This window comes from Nannobrachium achirus (assembly GCF_963921795.1).
Source record: "Nannobrachium achirus genome assembly, chromosome: 21".
Lineage (NCBI taxonomy): Eukaryota > Metazoa > Chordata > Actinopteri > Myctophiformes > Myctophidae > Nannobrachium > Nannobrachium achirus.
In genome coordinates, this window is record NC_137828.1 from 56,737,717 (window position 1) to 56,760,001 (window position 22,285).

Below are 22,285 nucleotides of genomic sequence, written 5' to 3' on the forward strand. Positions count from 1 at the left end.
AGCTATACCCTGTGTGTGTGTGTGTGTGTGTGTGTGTGTGTGTGTGTGTGTGTGTGTGTGTGTGTGTGTGTGTGTGTGTGTGTGTGTGTGTGTGAGTGAGTGAGTGGTGAGTGTGCCTGGCCTGCACAAAACAGCGCCCCTCCTTTAACTAGTGTTTTGTGTGTGGCCACTCAAGGTATTGCCAGGCTACGGACGGACGGACAGACACGGCCAGCCAGCCACCCACATACCCACGGACATACCTGTCTATTGGGAGCGCTTTCACCGCTCCAAAAAGATATATCTTTTGTTTTTTTCATTGAGCTCGAGCCCGACCCGACATTTAGGGTAGGGTAGGGCCTAAAATGTATGCTAATTAGTCGGTTTGGGTATAGTCGGGTCCGGGCAGAATTTGAGAACTCAAACACAGGGGTCTATTACATTACGTAGATCAGTCAGCTAACCCACTGTTTCCCAAACAGTGTGTCGGGACCCATTTGTGGGTCGCAGACAGATTTGTCCCAAAAAAAGCAAAGATTTTTATGAATAAAATGAAAATCGATGATTTTTTCCCCAGTAATTTCATGAAGTAATCAAAGACAACTCTAAGAAATTCAATAAATCGGAACACATGTCTAAAAGAAGTAGTCATAAATGTAAACAGCACAGAACTGAACTGTCAGCCCTCCTCTAAGGCACAGAGCGACTAGACATAAATGGTAGCTTATAATAAGCATTAGTGAGTCGCCTTACGACATTGTTGTGAGCTTGTTAGTTATATCTGCTATTTTCACAGAATGTTCAGCCATGAGCCACGTGTCTCCTTCGGGTGGAACCCTCTTTATGTTCAAAACTGAGACTTTTCGCACTGTGTTTCGAGGTTGTGGATCTGCTACTTTTGATGCTTTTGATGTGACACTGTATGATCAAGTGGGGCGTTCATTGACAAAAAAAAAAAAAAAAAAGTAAAATATTTAGATAGGAGGATTCTGCCCGACAGCAGCGATAATATGCTTATTAAACACTGTCCTCTCTTCTGTCCTCTCCCTCTGCAGGCGGCCCCGGGAACTTCATCTACATGCAGGCGACGGGTCCCCCGGAGACCGAGGTGGCTCGGCTGGTCAGCCCGGTGGTCAGCTCGCCGGACGCCAACCTGTGCGTGTCCTTCTGGTACCACATGTTCGGGCCGCGCATCGGCACGCTGCACGTCAAGCAGCGCAAGCACACGGCCTCCGACGGCCCCGCGGACATCCTGCTGTGGACCGTCAGCGGCCACCAGGGCAGGCGCTGGCGGGAGGGCCGCGTCCTCGTGCCGCACTCCAGCAAACGATACCAGGTGTGATTTCAGGACTATGTGTCCATGCCAGGGGTCATCGCGCCATGCTGGCTTGTGGTGGACAATTTGTCAAAGATGTATTCCTGCCACAGACATAAAAATTACCAGAAACACCTAAATGACCATAACAGGTCTGTAACACTGAGAGTGTACACACTCAGTGTTATGGGGGTCCTTGCAAATAAAACATTTGAGAACCACTATATGCAAATAAAACATTTGAGAACCACTAGTGCTAGTGGACTCAAATAGTGTCGTTGTAAATATTCTGAAGAAAACCTGGAGACTTTACAATCAAAATACGATTATAAAGGTGTGTAAAAAATAAAATCTAGAATTTGCACACACAATCCTTGGCTGGCAAACCACAATCTCCACCCCTGATTTCTCACATTCCCCTCTTCTAGCGCCACCATGAGGATGCTTTTTGCAGACAACATTAATGGACACTGCTCCTACAGATGTTGCCTAAAAATCAAACTCAGCGGGACACAGTATCAATTTGTGTATACATGCAACCTGGCGGTCGCTTATCTCCTGATTAGGGAGTCTTACTGGTAGTGTATTAACGTGCTCTATCCATAGCCTCGTTCCCAGCCTTTATCTTTTCTCTTCACCTGCGAAGAGACAAGCTTGGTCACGACCTAATGCAGGGAGTGTCTATAGGGGCGACTTCCGTCATACGTATTTCCCCCTGAAACTGTCTTTCTCGACCAATCACAACACTTGTTTCATTCACGGAGAACGTAAACAGACTTTTAAGCGTCAACATCATATCCTTGGGCGCCAAATTCCAGTACTTCCGATTCCAATTGGCCACTTAAAAATGTTCCGGATTGCATCTTTAAAATTACGTTGTTTTTGTTTCATGCAACCTAAGCCACTATTTGTAAGTTCGCCTCCTTCCTGATCATGTGAACTATCCTATCTATAATCTTTCTATATGGAACAAACACACCCATTGGGCTAGGGTTAGTAGTAGCCTAATAAAGTATTGCGTGCACCTGGTTCTCTGAAGATGGCAGACGTACATACTCTGCCTCTCCCTTAGTTGTTATCGTCAGCATGGGTTAACGGTGGTTACTGTCATTCTGTCTAAAGGTGGTGATCGAGGGACTGGTGGAGAGGAAGAGCTGGGGAGACATCGCTGTGGACGACATCAAGATCTTGGAAGGACTCAGCATGGCCGACTGTAAAGGTAAGGCCAACTCACACACTGAATACTAATAACTAGTAAGATGCTTAAGGGCGAGGTCGTGCAGGACAGAATTCATTATTAATATATACCGGTACCATATGGAGATCCCTGATACCCATAAATGGAGATCCATGTATATGGAGATATGGGCATATTGGTTGGATCGGCGGTTCTACACAAAATAATTGTTTCATACAACTGTACATTGTGCAAGTACAGTAACGGCAGCGGAAGCAGCAAAGAACATAGGCAAAAATCTGAGCTATCCGTGTGCAAGAGTAGGAGTCTGTAGAACCAACCGTGTGCAAGAGTAGGAGTCTGTAGAACCAACCGTGTGCAAGAGTAGGAGTCTGTAGAACCAACCGTGTGCAAGAGTAGGAGTCTGTAGAACCAACCGTGTGCAAGAGTAGGAGTCTGTAGAACCAACCGTGTGCAAGAGTAGGAGTCTGTAGAACCAACCGTGTGCAAGAGTAGGAGTCTGTAGAACCAACCGTGTGCAAGAGTAGGAGTCTGTAGAACCAACCGTGTGCAAGAGTAGGAGTCTGTAGAACCAACCGTGTGCAAGAGTAGGAGTCTGTAGAACCAACCGTGTGCAAGAGTAGGAGTCTGTAGAACCAACCGTGTGCAAGAGTAGGAGTCTGTAGAACCAACCGTGTGCAAGAGTAGGAGTCTGTAGAACCAACCGTGTGCTGTGAGACCCCTGACATGCTTACTCAGTTACTTGTTATGTGAAAGTCCTTTGACAACTATGATATCTGACATCATACATACGATCCCTTTTATGCCCATCCCTGTCTGTAGAACCAGCCACACTTGTTAGACTGACATGTATTTGGCTATACAGAGCGCCAGAGCAAGCGTCACACAGGATTTTACACAGAGACAAGATGTGACCGTTCTCATACTAAACTGCGACCTACGGCCACAATAATAATAATAAAGCTTTATTTATAGATCACCTTTCAAAACAAAGTTATGTAAGTGCTTCACAGAGAACCAAAACACATCAAGAAATAGAGCTCAAATAGAGCACAAATGCAGTATAGGACGCAATAGGTTCATTAAAACATTTGGGGAATGAAGGCAGCTTTATAAAGGTTTTCAGGAGGAATTCAAACCGGGCACAGACTCTGCTAGCCTGATCTCCACAGGGAGGGCATTCCAGAGAGTTGGAGCTCTGACTGCAAAAGCCCCATCTCTTTTTTTATTTATTTATTGAACAGCACTTCCTTTTTCTCTCGTTACCAGATCCTGATGTCCCCACAGAGCCAATGCTGCCAGAGGACCGCTTCAATGAAATCTGTAAGTCATCTCATCCCATAAACAATCACATTATAGTAACATTATCTAATAATAAAAAGTTATACACCCGTGGGCCCACTATAATGTAATATGGGTTGCAGATCGCTACAAGCACTACAAGTGTATGATACTGATAATATTAAATATTATTTAATGCTTTAACTATTGAAAAATAGAAGATCTACAAGCTCACGCGAGCTTGTAGATCTTTAAAATCTTGAAAATGTGTGCAAATCTTTGAATATGTCATTTTCAAAGCAAACATTTGTAACTCAGATATTTGCTTCTGGGGGGTCCCTGGAACAACATATTTTGAGATGGGGGTCCACGGCCAAATACCTGTAATGTTGGGGGTCCTTGACATGAAAAAGTTTGAGAACCACTGATTTAGAAGAAGGATTTAGAAGACATGTATAGAATCGTTGTCAAAAATATATAAAGACTTGCACAAAATGTTCACGATTTAAAAGAAATAGCATATCTACAAGCTCACAGCGTGGCACTTGGTGCTGCGCTGTGAGCTTAATTGTATATCGGCTATTTTTTAAGAGTCAAAGCATAAAATAATAGTTAAGGTGGTTCAAATCTAAAGTGACACAGATTTGCGTTGAGGCCTAAATGGGTAAATAACTTACCGTCCCTTCTTTCTTGTCGTCCGTCCTGCAGTGGAGGAGATCACCGACTACCCGAACATTGTGGAGACCAACGAGGTCAGCGGGCCGGGCAACATGCTGAAGACGCTGGACCCCATCCTCATCACCATCATCGCCATGTCGGCGCTGGGCGTGTTCCTGGGCGCCATCTGCGGCGTGGTGCTCTACTGCGCCTGCTCGCACAGCGCCATGTCCGACAGGAACTTATCGGCCCTGGAAAACTATAACTTTGAGCTGGTGGACGGCGTCAAGCTAAAGAAGGACAAGCTCAACGTACAGAACTCGTACACGGAGGCGTGAGGGAGGCGAGTGTCGGGGGAGAAAGAGACTCGAACAAGAGGGAGGGAGAGAGAGCGAGCGAGAGCTTCTCTTTGAACACCGGCGTGAACCGGGAGGTGTGTGCGGGGCTCACAGAGCGCGCACAAAAAGACTGTTGTCGGCATATCCTCTCTCGTACAGTATAATGTCCGCTGCCTGGGACAATGTGGGGGAGGGGGGGCATCGGGGCTAAACGGACTACTGCCCCGCAAACCCCCCAACCCCCCTCGCTCACCGGATGAGGGACAGGTTCAGGAACCAGTGGGAGGTTTTGGGACTGATCCATGCTTTTCTCAGGAGCTGCAGTTGAAAAGAAATCAAGAAAAGAAAGAAAGAAAAAAAAAGAGACAGACAACTACAACGACCCACCACTAGGGGACACTGTGTACAAATTAAATACAGAAAAGAACAAAACTATGTACAGATGATTTAGATGATATTTTAATTTTCTATTTTGATTTTCATTCATTTTTACAATCGGATGCTGGTGTTGAGACCAATTTATTATAATGTTAAAGTATTTATCGTTTTCTGGGAGAAAACTTTTTTTTTTAATTAATGTTATAATTATTATTATTATTGTCGTTGTTTTCTCGGAAGGCTTGTCGTTCGTGTTTTTTTTTACGAGAGGTTATCAAAAATAATTAAATGAACCATATCCGGCGAAATGCCCACACATTGCCAATGCCGCGGGGCATACAGGGTGTACCCATAAACCATGACCCCGATTTCCTAACCACCCACCCTCCCTACCAACCCACCCTTCGCCCCTTTAATCGTTCCCGCCTGTGGCAGTGTATGGTTCTCACAGTGCCTTTAGTACATCTTTGTTGGCCTCCTCCTGTGTTGATTTGGCTGTATGTTTGTATGTATGCATCACTTTTTTAAGTTATGATGACACACACAAAAAAAACACGGGGCACGATATATGAGATCATAATATGACCTGCAAAAAAAAAAAAAAAAAAACGTGGATCCAGTGGGAATAATGCGGTCCGTCCTCTATAGCGCTTTGTTTTCCTTTTATTTTCTATTGTTTCGGTTCCCGTTTGTTTTCTGTCCAAAAACCCACATAACTGTAAATACGTTTTAATATATTTTATTGCCCTTTTTTTGAAGAAAGTAAAAATGTAAAAAAAAAAGAAAGAAGCTGCAGTATCCCTTTTTCATGGGTTGTGTGTGTGTGTGTGTGTGTGTGTGTGTGTGTGTGTGTGTGTGTGTGTGTGTGTGTGTGTGTGTGTGTGCGTGCGTGCGTGCGCGTGTGTGCGTGCGTGTGCGTGCGTACGTGTGCGTGCGTGCGCGTGAGTGAGAGTGTAAATATACAATCGCAGTTTTTTTCCCGTGAAAGGTGCCGTCCGTGTTTTACAATTTTAATTTGAGATTAGCTTTTTGCTCAGAAGAGAAGAGCGAGCGGTACGGTGTGACGCTGTGTGCTGAATGCACAGCTGACGAGCGCTCTTTGAACATGAGACAGACTCGCGTCAGCTTACATCAAAGCCCCTCTCATCATCACAGTACCGTAAAGAGGAGTCCATGAAGTCGAACGGACCGTCAAAAAACGAAAACATTTTCCCTTAAAACCACTTCATGGTATTGCGTCATAAAATTCTCCCCCCCCCCACCCCTCGCAGAGATACTCTTCGGCTGGTAGATTCTTCACACAGCCTCGTTCACACGTTCACAACGCAGAGTCTATCATTCAATGGCAGTGGAGATAACGGGAAGAGTTAGAATGTCTGCCAGCATACCAAAAAAAAAAAAACACTACAGACTCTTCATTCATTGCTCTGCTTTTTGGCAGAGAGGGACTAGACTATTGTCAACTCCAGACTTCACTGTGTTTTTTGTTCACCGAAAAAGTGCTATCTGGACTAATGCAGCTTTGTGTAACGCACTTTGTCACTGACAGAATCCCTCGTGATGGGATTCCATTCAAGGAGTGATGTGTGCGCGCGTGTGTGTGTGTGTGTGTGTGTGTGTGTGCGTGTGCGTGTGCGTGTACGTGTGCGTGTGCGTGTGTGAGAGAGAGAGAGAGAGATGGGTGGGAGGGGGTTGCACACTAACTGAAGAACGGTGCTATCGTTACTCTCACGAATCACGATTACCCCTTTCCCACCGTTCACATGCTGTATTGTAGCTTACGGCCAAGCCGCAAAAAAACAAAACAAAAACGGAATAAAAAAAAACAAGAGTTTTAGTGTCTCGCGTGTAGCAGCCATAACATTGTGATGTCAGAGCTGATGTCATAAAGGAAGGGACACAGGTACACCGGGGGCTCTGGTGACATCATCACTAAGAATCAGGTCAGCTGAGCTCCCGGTGGCTTCACCAAAGGATGGCCGACTCGCACCCCTGTCTTCTTTCTGCCAAGGGTCTTCTTCCCTTTGCAGCAGCAAGAAGATCTACCACAGGACTGTAATCTAAACCAGTGGTTCTCAACCTGCGTGGGTCGGGACCCCCAGGGGGATCCCCAAATTATTTTGGGGGGCCCCCAGATGATTAGTTTATTGTGAAACATTGTTTTGTCTCTCAACTGTAAACAAACCAACACAGACGTGTAAGTGTATAAAGGGTATCTGCACATTTCTAAAGTGTCAATTTAAGGACTTTAAATACCTTTTTAGTACCTCTGGTCAAACATTGGTAAAATTGTCATATATTTGAGGCTGGAATTGTAAAAATAGCAGATCTACATGCCCACAACGCCTCGCAACGCGAGGCGTTGAGAGCATGTAGATCGGCTATTTTCACAATGGAATAGATCGAGCCAAACTAAATGTTATGCCAACTCCTACAATTCCGAGTGCTTGTGCAGGGTGGTGGGGAGAGTCCCCAGTTAAAATATGGGGGGGGGTCCCCAGTTAAAATATGATTATTTTGGGGGTCGCGGCCTGAAAAGGTTGACAACCACTGATCTTAACTACAGTCATCACCCAACTGAAGGTCATAATAAACTGACTGGCCCTGTAAGAATCCCTCCCCCTCCCCCCAGATAAAATCAAGAGGGATATAGACAAAGGCTGACTGTGGAACAGAAAGTGGTAGTCTGTCTTTTTTTATATCTATTTGTACGCTTATAATAACAAGTGCATACATCTCCTCGATGTGAACTCTTTGAAATCTCTATTGTTGTTTGCAGGTTGGCGAATGGGCGGGGGTGGGGGTGGGGGGATGGGGGGTTCTTTTTCTTTTTTTGAGGGACCATAAGGGAAAAGGAGACTCTGTACAAACTCACCGGGTGTGAGATTGACACAAGGACACAAGTGTCTGGGGGCCCCCGAGGGCCAACCAGATCGAGGAACTTGATGGTTTTTAAGCACTGCAACAATCAGAGACTTGATCCTGAGAAGGAGGACATTTTTTCTCTCACATCAGTGTGCTTTGTATGTGATGTGCTGTGGTGAACACATTTCCAAGCTTTGTTCATTTCAGATTGTCTCCCCAGAAAGCCCTACTTAACTGCTACTACTACTACTAGACACTCTGTGCTTTCAGCTGACTGTAGCTAAAAACACTATCCGCTAAAAACGAAACTAGAGGAAAAGGATACTGTTGCGTGGACTAAAAAAAAAGAAGAAAAAAAAAAGAAATGTTGTTGCACTGATAAATATATTTAAGAGATTTATGTGTTTATAGCATTCATTTGCAAAAAAAAGAAAAGTCAAAAACACAAAACGTGTTCGTTTCTCTCTGTCATCTTTTATATATAAATATAGTTTCAGATTATGTGAATTCTGAAATATATATATAAAAAAAAAAAAAAAGCTATTGAGATGTTTTCATTATTGAAATTGTGACAGTACCCTTGCTCCCTCATGTACCTGGACATATTCTGGCTTAGTTTTTTGTACTTGTCATTCAGATTTTGTGCAGATTCTTTTTTTTTTTTTTTTTAAGAGAACAGCGGGGGGGAAATAACTTTTATTTTCAATACTGCTTCTGTAATTTTTTTGCTGTTGTAGGAAAAATATGAATAAACAGCAAAAGGCCTTAAAAAGGTGTAGAGGGAACATTTGTACCGGGACTCCACCCGATCTAGCGACCTCTGTGACCCCTGGTGTGTTCATGATTTGAGGCATTTGATTTTGATTTGATCAAAACACAACAAATCTGCAAAATTTGGAAGCCAATCTTAGCCAATCAGGATGGAATATGGTAAATCGGACAGATGGGGGCTGGTATCAATGGGCTAGTGGGGCTCAGCCCTCCCTACTTTATGGAGGAAAAAAATATAAACTAGAAGCAGTGCTCTTCCGAGCACAGATCTCCACCAGGTCAGGTATTCATTATTGTGGCCTCCTGGTGGCGCCACATGTGAAAAGGGTGCCATGTCTTCTTTGGCCTTTAACGGTGACGATCACATGACTGTTGAGATACTGCCAATTTCATTACAATTGCACGCTGTGTTCATGATTTGATGCATTTTGTTCGAAATGGATCAATCCTGCAAGGTTTGGAGGCCAATCTTAGCCAATCAGGATGGAATATTTATTATGGGACAGATCCGTCTTGATCATATGACTGTAGAGATACTGTGTACTGATTTTTGTTAATTTTGGGTAAATTCTGAAGGATCCAAAAATGTGTCTTACATAAGTCGGCCTCCTGGTGGCGCTATAAAAGGCTGATGTGAAAAATGCAAGTAAAGGGTTTTTCCTTGGCCTCTAGGGAGTGTGCTTACAAAGTTTGAAACTGATCGGTGGAGTTATAGGTAAAACCACAAATCAGCCTGTTATAGCGCCACCATGAGGCTGATTTCAAAACTTTGAAGTGGCATTTCTTCCTCGGCCTAGTGGGAACATATGTGCGCGATTTCATGATAATTGCACTTTGCGTTTGTGATTTGAGGCATTTTGTTCAAAACGGCTCAATCCTACAAACTTTGGAAGCCAATCTTAGCCGATCAGGATGGAATATGCAAAATCGGACAGATCCGCGTCGATCACATGACATCGGCTTCATGGTGGCGCTAGAACAGGCCAATTTGAAAAATGTGGGTCAGAGGTTCTGAATTGGCATCCAGGGAGTGTGTGTGCTCATTTTGGCAGCAACCGGGCCAACGGCGACTGAGATTAGGTGGTAACAAACTGCGAGGACGCACGCATGCACGCACGGACGGACGCACGGACGGACAGAGGGGAAAACTTACTCTCCCCATGCCTTCGGCTGGTGGAGACAATTAATATTATTAACATTTTTTAGAAGAGATACTTTCATATACTGGTGGAACCTAAAGCAGCAACAGCATCGAAAAGTTACATGAAAACCACCAAATATGTCCAAATGGGTTGAATTCTTTTAGCCCATGCAAGCCAGCTTCCACTGACTATATTGAGTGAGTGATTGACAGGGTAAACGGTCACTTCGCCAAAAATCCAACTCGCCAAATTGTCCACGCTCATTGGGCAGGCTTGTCAATGCTCCTGGATTCGCCAGGATGATTGGCAATTACATCTACTATGTTAATTTTTTTTCTGGGGGAGGACCCCCAGATGAGAAGTCATTATTAATGATGTCTTACTTTGCTTCGGTCATCAAATTTGTACACCTACATTTAGCATTTAATATGTAAACTAAAAGTTAATCTGTTGGTGCTTGCTGAGCTTTTAACACTGTCATGAGCCAAACGCATAAATTGTATTACTGAATGCAATTTAATGTCACCGCCCTCAACCTAGAGGCCACAGTCTAATAACGCCATGGCCTTCCTGTCCAGATGTAAGCCATTTATTAGGTGTGCATTCTGTTAACGAAGCTGCACAAAATATAAAATGTAGGTCTTTTGACAAACCAAGTTGCATTAATAGTTTTTATAGAATACTCTTATCTTAACCTTGTGGTCCTTCCATGAGGTCCACATCGCTGCTGTTAGCAAGCTCGAAGTGAGCCTGCTGATCTGATACTTTTTCTAGTTTTTGAATTTGAATCCTGAAAAGTAACAGTATTGGACATCATTTTGAGGTTTCCCACCCGACAGCGACGTTGCTGTAACCCACATTATCGTCACTGTCAGGCAGAAACATTGTATCTCTATACATTAGCACTCATAAGGCTGAAATTGTACCCATGCTAGTAAAGCTAGCTAGTAATGCTAGTAAAGCAAGCCTGATAAAAGTATCAAACATGCACAAAATTCAACAGAACACAGGAATATATATCTGTTAAGAAAACAATTGATTATTTCAACGGCACAAATTAGAGCACATCCAGCACTAAAGAATGAGACCCTTTTTTCCCCCGATTTGAGACAAAACATTGGGGGTGCAAGGCTCAGCAAAACTATAACTTGAAATATCTCAAAAATGATACCAGCACAAATTATAAAATTTACGGCACAATTCAGCACAAATTCAGCACTAAATAATGACACCATTTTTATTATGTTTTCATCATATGGGGTGCCAACTTCACGCAGGTCTTACATGGCAGGGTCGACTTTGTTTTAGGTCGACCTTTCCTGCTACCGGACATGCCCACTGCAAGTCCACGACGTCACTGGCTTTTGTCCAATGACAAGTTTACTTGCTTGATGTCTGTGTTTGAGGAAGATGAATACAATGCCTTCGCGGGACAATTCAAATGGACATATTTAATCTACGTTTTAATAGATTTTCTGTCATGTTCGCGGGAGAAAAAAATAGAAGTCAAGAGACTGTAGGTGCAAATACAAAAGGGAAGACCACAAAATCGTACATTTGGTGTGAAATGCTTGCTTTTTGGTGGAGACAGACAGTAGACCCAGTCATTCTAGGTATCGTCAATTTCATTTATCTGACAAAGTTAAGAATGGTCGCTGCTTTAATAACACTAGCCCTTACCCGTTCAAAGATATGAGCTCCGAAATGATGTGCAGTGTGTGGGTTATGGGATGTGCACTGTGCATACAGTATATGAGGGATGGAAAGTAACTTTAACTGGTGCTTGCATGCTAATATGGAGGAGCATCAATGTAAGAAATACCCGTTCCATTTAACGGCTACAGAGATACTGTGTACCGATCTGCATGATTTTTGGACAACATCTGTAACAGGGGCAGAACATCCCCCCACCCCCCCACCCGCCCGCCCGCCTGCCTGCACACACACACACACACACTCCTCCCCCCCCCCCCCCCCCCCCCATGTGTGTGTGTGTGTGTGTGTGTGTGTGTGGGTTTGTGTGTGATTGTGCATGGCCTGAACAACAGCGCCCCTCCCTTAACATGTGTGGTCACAAAAGGTACTGTAGGCTAAATAGATATAGATACACCATAAAAATGCGAAAATACAGCATACGATTTGTGAAAGTGACAAACGGGCTTCACAGTTATGTCAGGTGTGTTCATATGCTAATGGTGATGCGATTTCAGATCAATTGCTCCAGCCACTGAGGAGAAACGCTGTTTCAGACAGACAGACAGACAGACAGACAGACACTCACTCAGACAGACAGACAGACAGACAGACAGACACTCACTCAGACATTCGCAAAATTATAGTATAGATTGGAAATGTGCTGTGGATTAAGCTGCCTGTCTTTGATGTTGTGGTCAACGTGACTGGGTGTGTGTGTGTGTGTGTATGTGTATGTGTGTGTGTGTGTGTGTGTGTGTGTGTGTGTGTGTGTGTGTGCGCGCGCGCGTGCGTGTGCGTGTGCGTGTGTGTGTGTGTGTGTGTCAGTCTGTTTGTTTTGATTCGTGTCTGTACAGCGTGGGTTCGCGTCGGTACAGCGCGCATTCGATTCGTGCGCGTGTTTTGGTGCTTCGGTTTGTGTCGGTGGCATGGTGCAGGGGGAGACAGGTGTGTGTGTGTGTGTGTGTGTGTGTGTGTGTGTGTGTGTGTGTGTGTGCGTGCGTGCGTGCGTGCGTGCGTGCGTGCGTGCGTGGCAATTTAAAAGCAGTGATATGGAAAGGGAGACAGGGATTATTTTGTGTCATTGTATGTAAAGCTTTGGCAATATAAGGCTGCACTCACACTGTTCTGCACTTTGTTGTTTCAAAGTTCTGTGTGTGTCAAAGTCTCTTCCAAAAAAATAATACATTTCCCATAATGCTTTGCGGGAAGTGGGCGGTTCCGCTTGAGGAGGAAGCAGATATGGTATTTGTCCATGTAGTTCTTTTGGAGTTGTCATCGGGTGAAGGCAGAGTACCTGCTGCTTTTTGGTGACACGTAAAATGGATTTACAAGCTCACAGCGTGCCACCATGCGACACGTTGTGAGCTTGTAGAACTGTTATGTTTCAGTATTGATACTTTTATTTAAGCAATGAATTTGAGTATTTTTTTCCCGCATATAAAGCTTACATTTTATTATGAATAGCACATTCAATCAATTGCATCTGTGTAGGCATCACTGTCACTATGTATGACATCCCACTGAGCATTTTGAGGTGTATTAGTTGCCTAATAGTCGTGTTTTAATCTTCTACACCACGCGTTGAAAATCAGTGTTGTAAAGGTATAGATTTGATATTTTTGACTAGTTGTTTAGTCGGCTATATTTACACGGGTTGCTACATAGACCACTATTAGTCGGATACAAAAAGTCTACATTTCGCCGTTAGCGGCCGTCAAAAGTAGTGGGGCGACAGTGAGATTTGATCCAGGGATCTCCCACACTCAAGTCGGTGATGCTATCCACTCGGCCATCAATGCTGATATGATAGTAAAGACTTTCTGGCCGTATTAAAAGGTGACATTGCCCACCTGTGTTCATTTTAGGGTAGTGCGCACTGTTGAGGAGACTACATGTATTGGGCGCCTAATAAGGCTATAGCGATTAGATTACAATTATTTTGTTTAATCAATACGTATGTGGCGGGGGCGGCGCCGCGGCTGTGTTTGACTGTGTGTGTTGCTGTCAGAAATGTAATTCAGAGTAGCTGCAGTAGCATGCTGTCTGACTCTGGACGTTTCCACTTTACAGTGAGTGACTACACACAATCACGGTAACACTCTACCGGCTTACCGCGCCTTAGTAGCCTACCAAGGATAACTTTTACATGGTCTAAAGATAGTCGTTGAAAAGCTGTATTTAAAACGACTACACCCAGACCGTCCAGACGTATACCTTATAGTGATGAATGGCTATTAAAATCATTTTACACCAATATTTCGAGATCAGTTCTGCAACGTGGAGTTGTTTTTTTAAAGAAATGTTTATTGAAATATGGATTAAATCTAATTGTCTAAATTCGGTGTAAATATAAACGTTGATACGGCGACTATAATTAGTTGGCTAAATCACGGCTAGATCTAAACTATACTTAATAATGATCAACGGATATTATAATTATGTTAGTCCAATATTAGGAGATCAGTTAAGCACCTTAGTGTTGTTTTTTTTAATAAATTGTTATCGAATCATGGAATAAATTGCAAAGTATATTTTCGGTGTGAATATAACCGGAATCTAGCCGGGTGAAATTAAGGCTAAAAAAAAACTAGTGGTGTAAAAAACGACTATTGCTCAGTGGGTATGTAAAGAAATATTTGTAATATTCATTGTTATTGTCGAATGTTTACTGTGACACACACCCTGCCCTTCTGTCTCATCAAGTGCAGCTTGTCTACCCTCTACTGCTTGCCTACAACTGTCTCTGTGCGTGTCGCATTAGATGCAAAGGAATTACTTAAAAATCAGCTCATGTTATGGGGCGGAATTGTACAACTCGAGCAATTCTTGATTCTGGAATTACTCGGAATTACTGAAAATCTCCATAGAATGGCAAGGCAACTTCTACTGGCTAACTACACTAAAACTAAACACTAAAACTAACCCTAACTCTACCCCCAACCCTAAACCTAACCTCAGTAAACCTTACGCTAAGTAACTAACCTGCCGACGCTAAGTAACTAACCTGCCTTACATTCTATGGAGATTTTCAGTAATTCCGAGTAATTCCAGAATCAAGAATTGCTCGAGTTGTACAATTCCGCCCCATAACATGAGCTGATTTTTAAGTAATTCCTTTGCATCTAATGCAGTGATTCAATGTGGATGGGGTGGCTTGTTGGATGGTGCTCTGCAACCACAGAACACCAAAGGACTCGCATCAGACTTCAAACCGTGTGACTTCCATGCTTGTGCTTGAGTTGAAATAAATAGACAGACAGACAGAGTTGTCTGGTTCTGGCTACATGTTATTCTTGTGTGACCCTTAATTTAGGATTGTATTAATCCCTGACTTAAAATTTAGAGAATTGTCAACATCACCAATAATGATGATAGTTATCTGCACTGGAGCAGTGGAACCCCTGTTTGTTGTGAGCACTTATGTTCATGTCGAGCTCTTGCTATAACAAAGTATAGATACAATAGGCCTACAGTAGTGTCATTGCTGTGACTTGGTATCTGGAATGTGATGTTGCTACAGGCCAGGGTCAATGGTTAAGATATTGGACTTCCACACGGGATACCAGAGGCGCAGAGTTTTGTCCATGCCGAGGGGGGCTGAAGCCATATCGAGCGCCCCGCCCCCCTCTCCCATTTGCGCTAACCACTAGACTAGACAGCAATGGTATTGTGTTAGTCATGTTTGTTTAAAAAAACAACGTAGGCTGAGCTGAGGGCCTTTGATTAAACAATGATTTAATCGCAGAGTGCCATGGTATCTTATAGATTTTTCTAGCCTGATTTCAGACTCGGCTCATGTCCACTCTGAGAGTGGGCGGGGTCTATGGTCTGGAACCAGGCAAAGATTTTTCCATATTTTGGAGGCTACATTTCCAATGTAATCTGAGTATTTCAGAAATTTTCTGTGAAAGTTTTTTCTTTCACTCAGAACAGAAAAATGACAACCGTGGTCATCAGTGCAATCAATTGCACAACGGCCGGTAGAGAAGGGCTTGTTTTAAACATCAACGTGATCTGGAGTTAGATTACGAGATAAATACACTCTTGTGAATTTCATAACACTGGCCTCTATAGGGATACTGGACTTCTCTTCAGCTGCGGCAGCCCCATACAGTAAGCTACAGTTTAATATAAAACCTTATCAGACGCGTCAACATCAAACAGTTTCACATGTGCACGCGCCGTGGGCATCCAGAGTGTTTAAGGACAAAGTAACATCTGTACTCAACCCCAGATAGGGTTAGAACTCCCAGCCAGCCGCATGTAAGGCATATAGGCACTAACCACTATAGCTGCACACAGCCATAGTGTCATGTTTTTTTCTTTTTTTTTTAAGTTCCATGTAGTATACTTAACACACTGAGTGCCTTTTATTAAACAATGATTTAATTGCAGAGTGCCACAGTATTTTAATGATTTGTTCATATTTTGGAGGCTCAGAGTAAAAGTAATCTGAGTAAATGTAAGGGAGTATTTCTCAAATTGAAAAATCACAACCACGGTCATCAGTGCTCTTGTAACTGCCTGTAGAGATGTGCTCGTTTTGAACATGACATGCATTCAAGGCTATATTATGTGAAATGCATTTTAAATGCACGAGGCAAGGCTTGAACCAGGGATCTCTGGACTATTAGACAATGGCCTTACTAGGTGAGCTGTGATTTCCCCAGCCCTGTTGCACAAAGATGATTTCTTTCCGTTATGTAACGAAGCCAGCTTTTTAGAATATTAATTTGCTCTTGGATGCTTCATGTTTTCACGTACAAATTTCTACGTCATAGTCATAGTAGATAGAAGTCCTTAGATTGTGTGTAGAACATTTCATGCAAATTGCTAAAAAAAATCCCAGTTGAAAAATGGGTTTAAGCGTTTTACAAACCTGCTCAAAATGGCAGAAAATCTTAGGGTGGAGCTTACTTGACAAAGACACAGATGATATATGATATGATATGATATAGTACTTTATTGTCAGTTCACACTGAAATTTGTCTTACAACACAGCAGTCATGTATTCAAAACATATATACAAACATTTGTAACACATCAAGGCATACGTGACACGCTGAGTCGCGGTGCAGCCCCTGTACCAGCGCACCGAGCGTTCCTCTTGAGTCAAGGCACGCGTGTAAGCAAGTTGCATGTCTTCAGGCCAAACGAGGCATGACTTAAGCCCGTTTAAAATTTGAATTTTCAAACGCTTCGAATAGCGCCCTTTCAAAGGCCACCTACAGCGCCACCCTTTGGCCAATAGTTGTGAGCTTCGTGTTTTCCCCGTTTGGCATAGTCCTCTACCATATTGCAGAGTTTCGTAAAAAGCGAGTGCACGGTCAAGCCAGGACAGAAAAAGTGGCAGAAGAATAATAGTGAAGTACAATCTAAACTAGAAATACTGTTCCTTCGAAACAGTGTGGGCTCGATTCCAACCCAACAAATAGGATACTTTAAGGTACTGTAAGGTACAGTACCTTACAGTATTGTACTGTACCTTACTATACTGTACTGTACTGTAACTTACTGTACTGTACTGTACTGTACTGTACTGTAACTTACTGTACTTTACTGTACTCTACTGTACTGTACCTTACTGTACTTTACTGTACTCTACTGTAACTTACCGTACTTTACTGTACTCTACTGTACCTTACTGTACTGTACCTTACTGTACTGTACTTTACTGTACTCTACTGTACCTTACTGTACTATACTATACTGTACTCTACTGTACCGTACTGTACCTTACTGTAATGTACTCTACTGTACCTTACTATACTGTACTTTACTGTACTCTACTGTACTTTACTGTACTCCACTGTACCTTACTGTACTTTATTGTACTTTACTGTACTTTATTGTACTTTACTGTACTCTACTGTACTTTACTGTACTCTACTGTACCTTACTGTATTGTTTTGTACTTTACTGTACCTTACTGTACTTTACTGTACTCTACTGTAACTTACTGTACTTTACTGTACTCTACTGTACTGTACCTTACTGTACTTTACTGTACTCTACTGTACCTTACTGTACTGTACTTTACTGTACTCTACTGTACCTTACTGTACTGTACTGTACCTTACTGTACTATACTATACTGTACTCTACTGTACCTTACTGTACCTTACTGTACTGTACTCTACTGTACCTTACTATACTGTACTTTACTGTACTCTACTGTACTTTACTGTACTCTACTGTACTTTATTGTACTCCACTGTACCTTACTGTACTTTATTGTACTTTACTGTACTCTACTGAACCTTACTGTACTTTTACTGTACTCTACTGAACCTTACTGTACATATTCTATGTGTTCTAGAGGTGTATATTGAGTGCATATACTGTAGGTTAACAATCCCAGATCACATCTGTCCTCCACTATGTCTATAACCAAGGCGTTCTTCTATGTGGCCACTCCAGACTGAGGAGTGGAGCATGACTTTTATTGTGTTTGTGGATCTGATTTGAAAATGCATTGGTTGTGATATCTCCCTGAAAACCAACAACAACCACTAATACGGCTGATTGTCCCTGCGGGTTCTAGGATATATACTGTAAATCCCATTGCCCGGGATCCTAAAACCTTATTCTTTTTAAGTAAAATTTCTAAAACACTACAAAACATGTCTCAAAGACAAATACAAGCAAACGTCTCCACAGTAACACAGTAACAGTTGTTTGTTTGTTTGTGTGTGTGTGTTTGTGTGTGTGTGTGTGTGTGTGTGTGTGTGTGTGTGTGTGTTTGTGCGTGCGTGCGTGCGTGCGTGCGTGCGTGCACATTGTAGATCAACTTCATAGCAGTATTAAGTGGTCCATCTATGTTTTTTATTAATAATAAAATCTGCAAAGTAACAAGTAACTGAGGCTGTCAAATGCTGTATTTATAGTAGAGTATATGTAACAAAAATGGAAAGTAGAGTAAAAGTACCTCAAAATTGTACTGTAGGTACAAGTACTTGTATATACTTGAGTAAATGTACTTGGTTACTTTGCAGCACCACAGAACAGCCAATGACAGACAGGCCTTTAATCACAGCTGTCTCAATCAGTAGAGTGGAGAGGGACATTTATAGATATTTGTAGTTTTAACTCAGAATATATACATCACACAGCTTAGATATTTGGATCAAATCAGAGAGCAGACCTGTGTGAACGCAATGATATAGATAGCATATCTGAAGTGTGAACACTGCAGCCACAGCGCCTTAACATAAACATGGGTCTATTATCCTTCTCTCCACTCTGTCCCCACTCACTAAACCCATTGGAAATGCATTGGGTGCTTAAAGTTAAACATTTTTATTTTTTTATATTTATACTACAAAACATTTCAAAACCAAAAATACAAGCACACGTGTCCTCAGTAAGCTGAACACATAAAAATTTGAATGGTGTTGAAAGGTGTAAGCGTTTAAGAGATGAAGCGCGCCAAAGTTTTGAGGAGATACTGACTAGTATATAAATATAGAAATAAACTAGAAAGACTGTTCCTTCGAAACAGTGTGGGCTCGCTTCCAACCCAAAACAATAATAGTAAAAGTGTCAAGTTCCCAGGCAATGCTCTCTTTCATTTTACTGACGTAAAATGGTAATGCAAATACAATGTAGACAAGCAGTGTTATTACATGAACTTAAAGGACCAGGTCACCTTTGGGACAACCAGATCTTATTTTATTGTTGTGTGGGGACACGATCAACACAATGTTGAGTTATTTTTTGTGTTCAATCTGTGTTTTTAGATATTTTAGTATTTCAGTATGCTACAACTGGTCATATGATGCATTTTGCATCATATGATGCATGAGATGATGCAATATCATGCTACAAAGCATCATATGACCATGTTGTAGCATGCTGAAATACTAAAATATCTAAAAACACAGATTGAACACAAGAAATTACAGAATTGTGTTGATCGTGTCCCACACAACAATAAAATAAGATCTGGTTGTTGTCCCAGAGGTGACCTGGTCCTTTAACGGTATGGGGGGGGGGGGGGGGGTACGTTTTAGCATGAAAATATCCACCTGTTTCCGCGAGAATTTACTGAAGCATTATGTGTGGGACACATCCGGAGAACAGCAGACATACAACCTCACACCACCTGCACAATGCACGATGGGACGTTGGAAACGTGTGGATACTACCATGTTAAGTGCCAAGCAGGAGGCACATGCTCAGCAAGGTTTACTTAACTTACCGAATAAAATGTATTCTCATTTTCTGAAAATAGCACATCTACAAGCTCATAACGTGTCACATTGTATGTCAGATGCACAGTGTGTGGTTACTGTATGTTTTGTATTAATAAAATCTGCAGGAGATACTACTATGATAGATAAATAAAGAAATAATTAAGATAACAATAAAAACAATGTGGACGGGTAAACAAACAAGTTCGAGACCAGTAGCATGTTGAGAACTGAAGTTATGGCTCTTTAAAGCCCGGCCATTTGGGAATTCGCAATGCTCCCCCTGGAAACAGCTCAGGGACCCACCAGAGGTCCCCAAACCACACTTTGGCAACCAGCCATGGACCCCCTGGAAACCTTTCAGGGACCCTCGGGGGTAACCGAACCACACTTTGGGAACCAGCAATGGACCCTCAAGGACCTCCAGGTTTCCCTATGTTTTGTATTAATTCTAAAATCTGCAAAGTAACAAGTAACTGAAGCAGTCAAATACTGTAATTGTAGTGGAGTATAAGTAACAAAAATGGAAAGTAAGATATGATGAAAACATAATAAAAATGGTGTCATTCTTTAGTGCTGAATTGTGCCGTAAATTTTATAATTTGTGCTGCTATCATTATTGAGATATTCTACACGACACCACTGTTCTGCTGCCATCTTCTACAATGAAATACTGCTGCACCGGCAATCAGTATACTGCTGCTAAATCTGCTAATTCATAACCATATAAATATTTATATATATAAATATATATAAAAGCACAATTGATGATTTCAACTGCACAAATTAGAGCACATCCAGCACAAAAAATGTAGACCATTTTTCCCGATTTGTAGCCAAACAATTGGGGTGCAAGCCTAAGCAAAACTATAACTTAGAATAATCCCTTATTCTTTTTAAGTAAAATTTCTAAAACACTACAAAACATGTCTCAAAGACAAATACAAGCAAACGTCTCCACAGTAACAGTTGTTTGTGTGTGTGTGTGTGTGTGTGTGTGTGTGTGTGTGTGTGTGTGTGCGTGCGTGCGTGCGTGCGTGCGTGCGTGCGTGCGTGCGTGCGTGTGCGTGCGTGCACATTGTAGATCAACTTCATAGCAGTATTAAGTGGTCCATCTATGTTTTTTTATTAATAATAAAATCTGCAAAATAACAAGTAACTGAAGCTGTCAAATGCTGTATTTATAGTAGAGTATATGTAACAAAAATGGAAAGTAGAGTAAAAGTACCTCAAAATTGTACTGTAGGTACAAGTACTTGTATATACTTGAGTAAATGTACTTGGTTACTTTGCAGCACCACTAGCCTTACATTAAGACGTCTCTGCCGAGACTTTCGCATTGTCACTGCAGGGCCGACTTATGTAAGGCTACATCACCACAGAACAGCCAATGACAGCCAAGCCTTTAATCACAGCTGTGTCAATCAGTAGAGTGTAGAGGGACATTTATTTATAGTTTTAACTATAACTATAGTTTTATACATCACACAGCTTAGACATTTGGATCAAATCAGACAGCAGACCTGTGTGAACACATTGATATAAATAGCATATCTGAAGTGTGAATATTGCAGCCACAGCGACTTAATATAAACATGGGTCCCTTTCCCCTGTCTCACTCTCTCCCCACTCACTAAACCCATTAGAAATGCATTGGGTGCTTAAAGTTAAACATTTTTATTTTTTTATAATTAAACTACAAAACATTTCAAAACCAAAAGTACAAGCACACGTGTCCTCAGTAAGCTGAACACATAAAAATTTGAATGGTGTTTAAAGGTGTAAGCGTTTAGGAGATGAATCGCGCCAAAGTTTTGAGGAGATACTGACTGACTGACTGACTGACTGACTATAAATAATGAAGATAACATACGTGTGCTCGCCTTCCAGGCGAGCCCACAATAATGAAGATAACATACGTGTGCTCGCCTTCCAGGCGAGCCCACAATAATTACAAGCCACTTACAGGGCTTGGCCACTAATAATAATAAACTTTATTTGTACACCACCTTTCATGACATAAAATGCATCTCAAAGTGCTTTACAGAAAAAGTACAAATAATTAACAATAAAGCAAAAAATAAACATAACACAACATTAAAAGAATAGCAAAAAAGGCAATGAATCAGTCAAAAACAGTGAGGACATGAATAACAACACAGAGATTGAAAAATCAACTAAAAGCAATAGTTCTGTGCTTTAAAGCTATCTACAGAGTTGTAATGTAATCTGTGACTGTCAGCTGTTTTCTTTGGCAGGCCAGAAAAAAAGTGCATTGCAGTAATCAAGCCGAGAGAAAACAAAAGCGTAGATCAACGTTTTTGCATCGTCCAACAACAGATAGGCTCTAATTCGCTCAGTATTTCTAAGATGAGGGTGATATAATCTAGCAGTAGTTCCCAAACGTTTTAGCTTGAGATCATAAAGAGAAATGTACAGCTATATTTTCATCCATGCCTTACCCTATATCCCTA

General features: G+C 42.0%; 1 protein-coding gene across 1 annotated transcript in view; it reads left to right on the forward strand.

The window, feature by feature from the left end:
• Window positions 1-5,732, forward strand: part of LOC308307265 (neuropilin-1a-like) — a 118,664-nt gene extending 112,932 nt beyond the window's left edge. The window contains exons 15-18 of the mRNA XM_080752444.1: window positions 1,035-1,315; window positions 2,417-2,513; window positions 3,762-3,815; window positions 4,482-5,732. Coding sequence (XP_080608570.1) covers window positions 1,035-1,315; window positions 2,417-2,513; window positions 3,762-3,815; window positions 4,482-4,768 — 719 coding nt within the window. The 3' untranslated portion in view covers window positions 4,769-5,732. The remainder of the gene's footprint in view (window positions 1-1,034; window positions 1,316-2,416; window positions 2,514-3,761; window positions 3,816-4,481) is intronic.
• The last annotated feature ends 16,553 nt before the right edge of the window (window positions 5,733-22,285 follow it).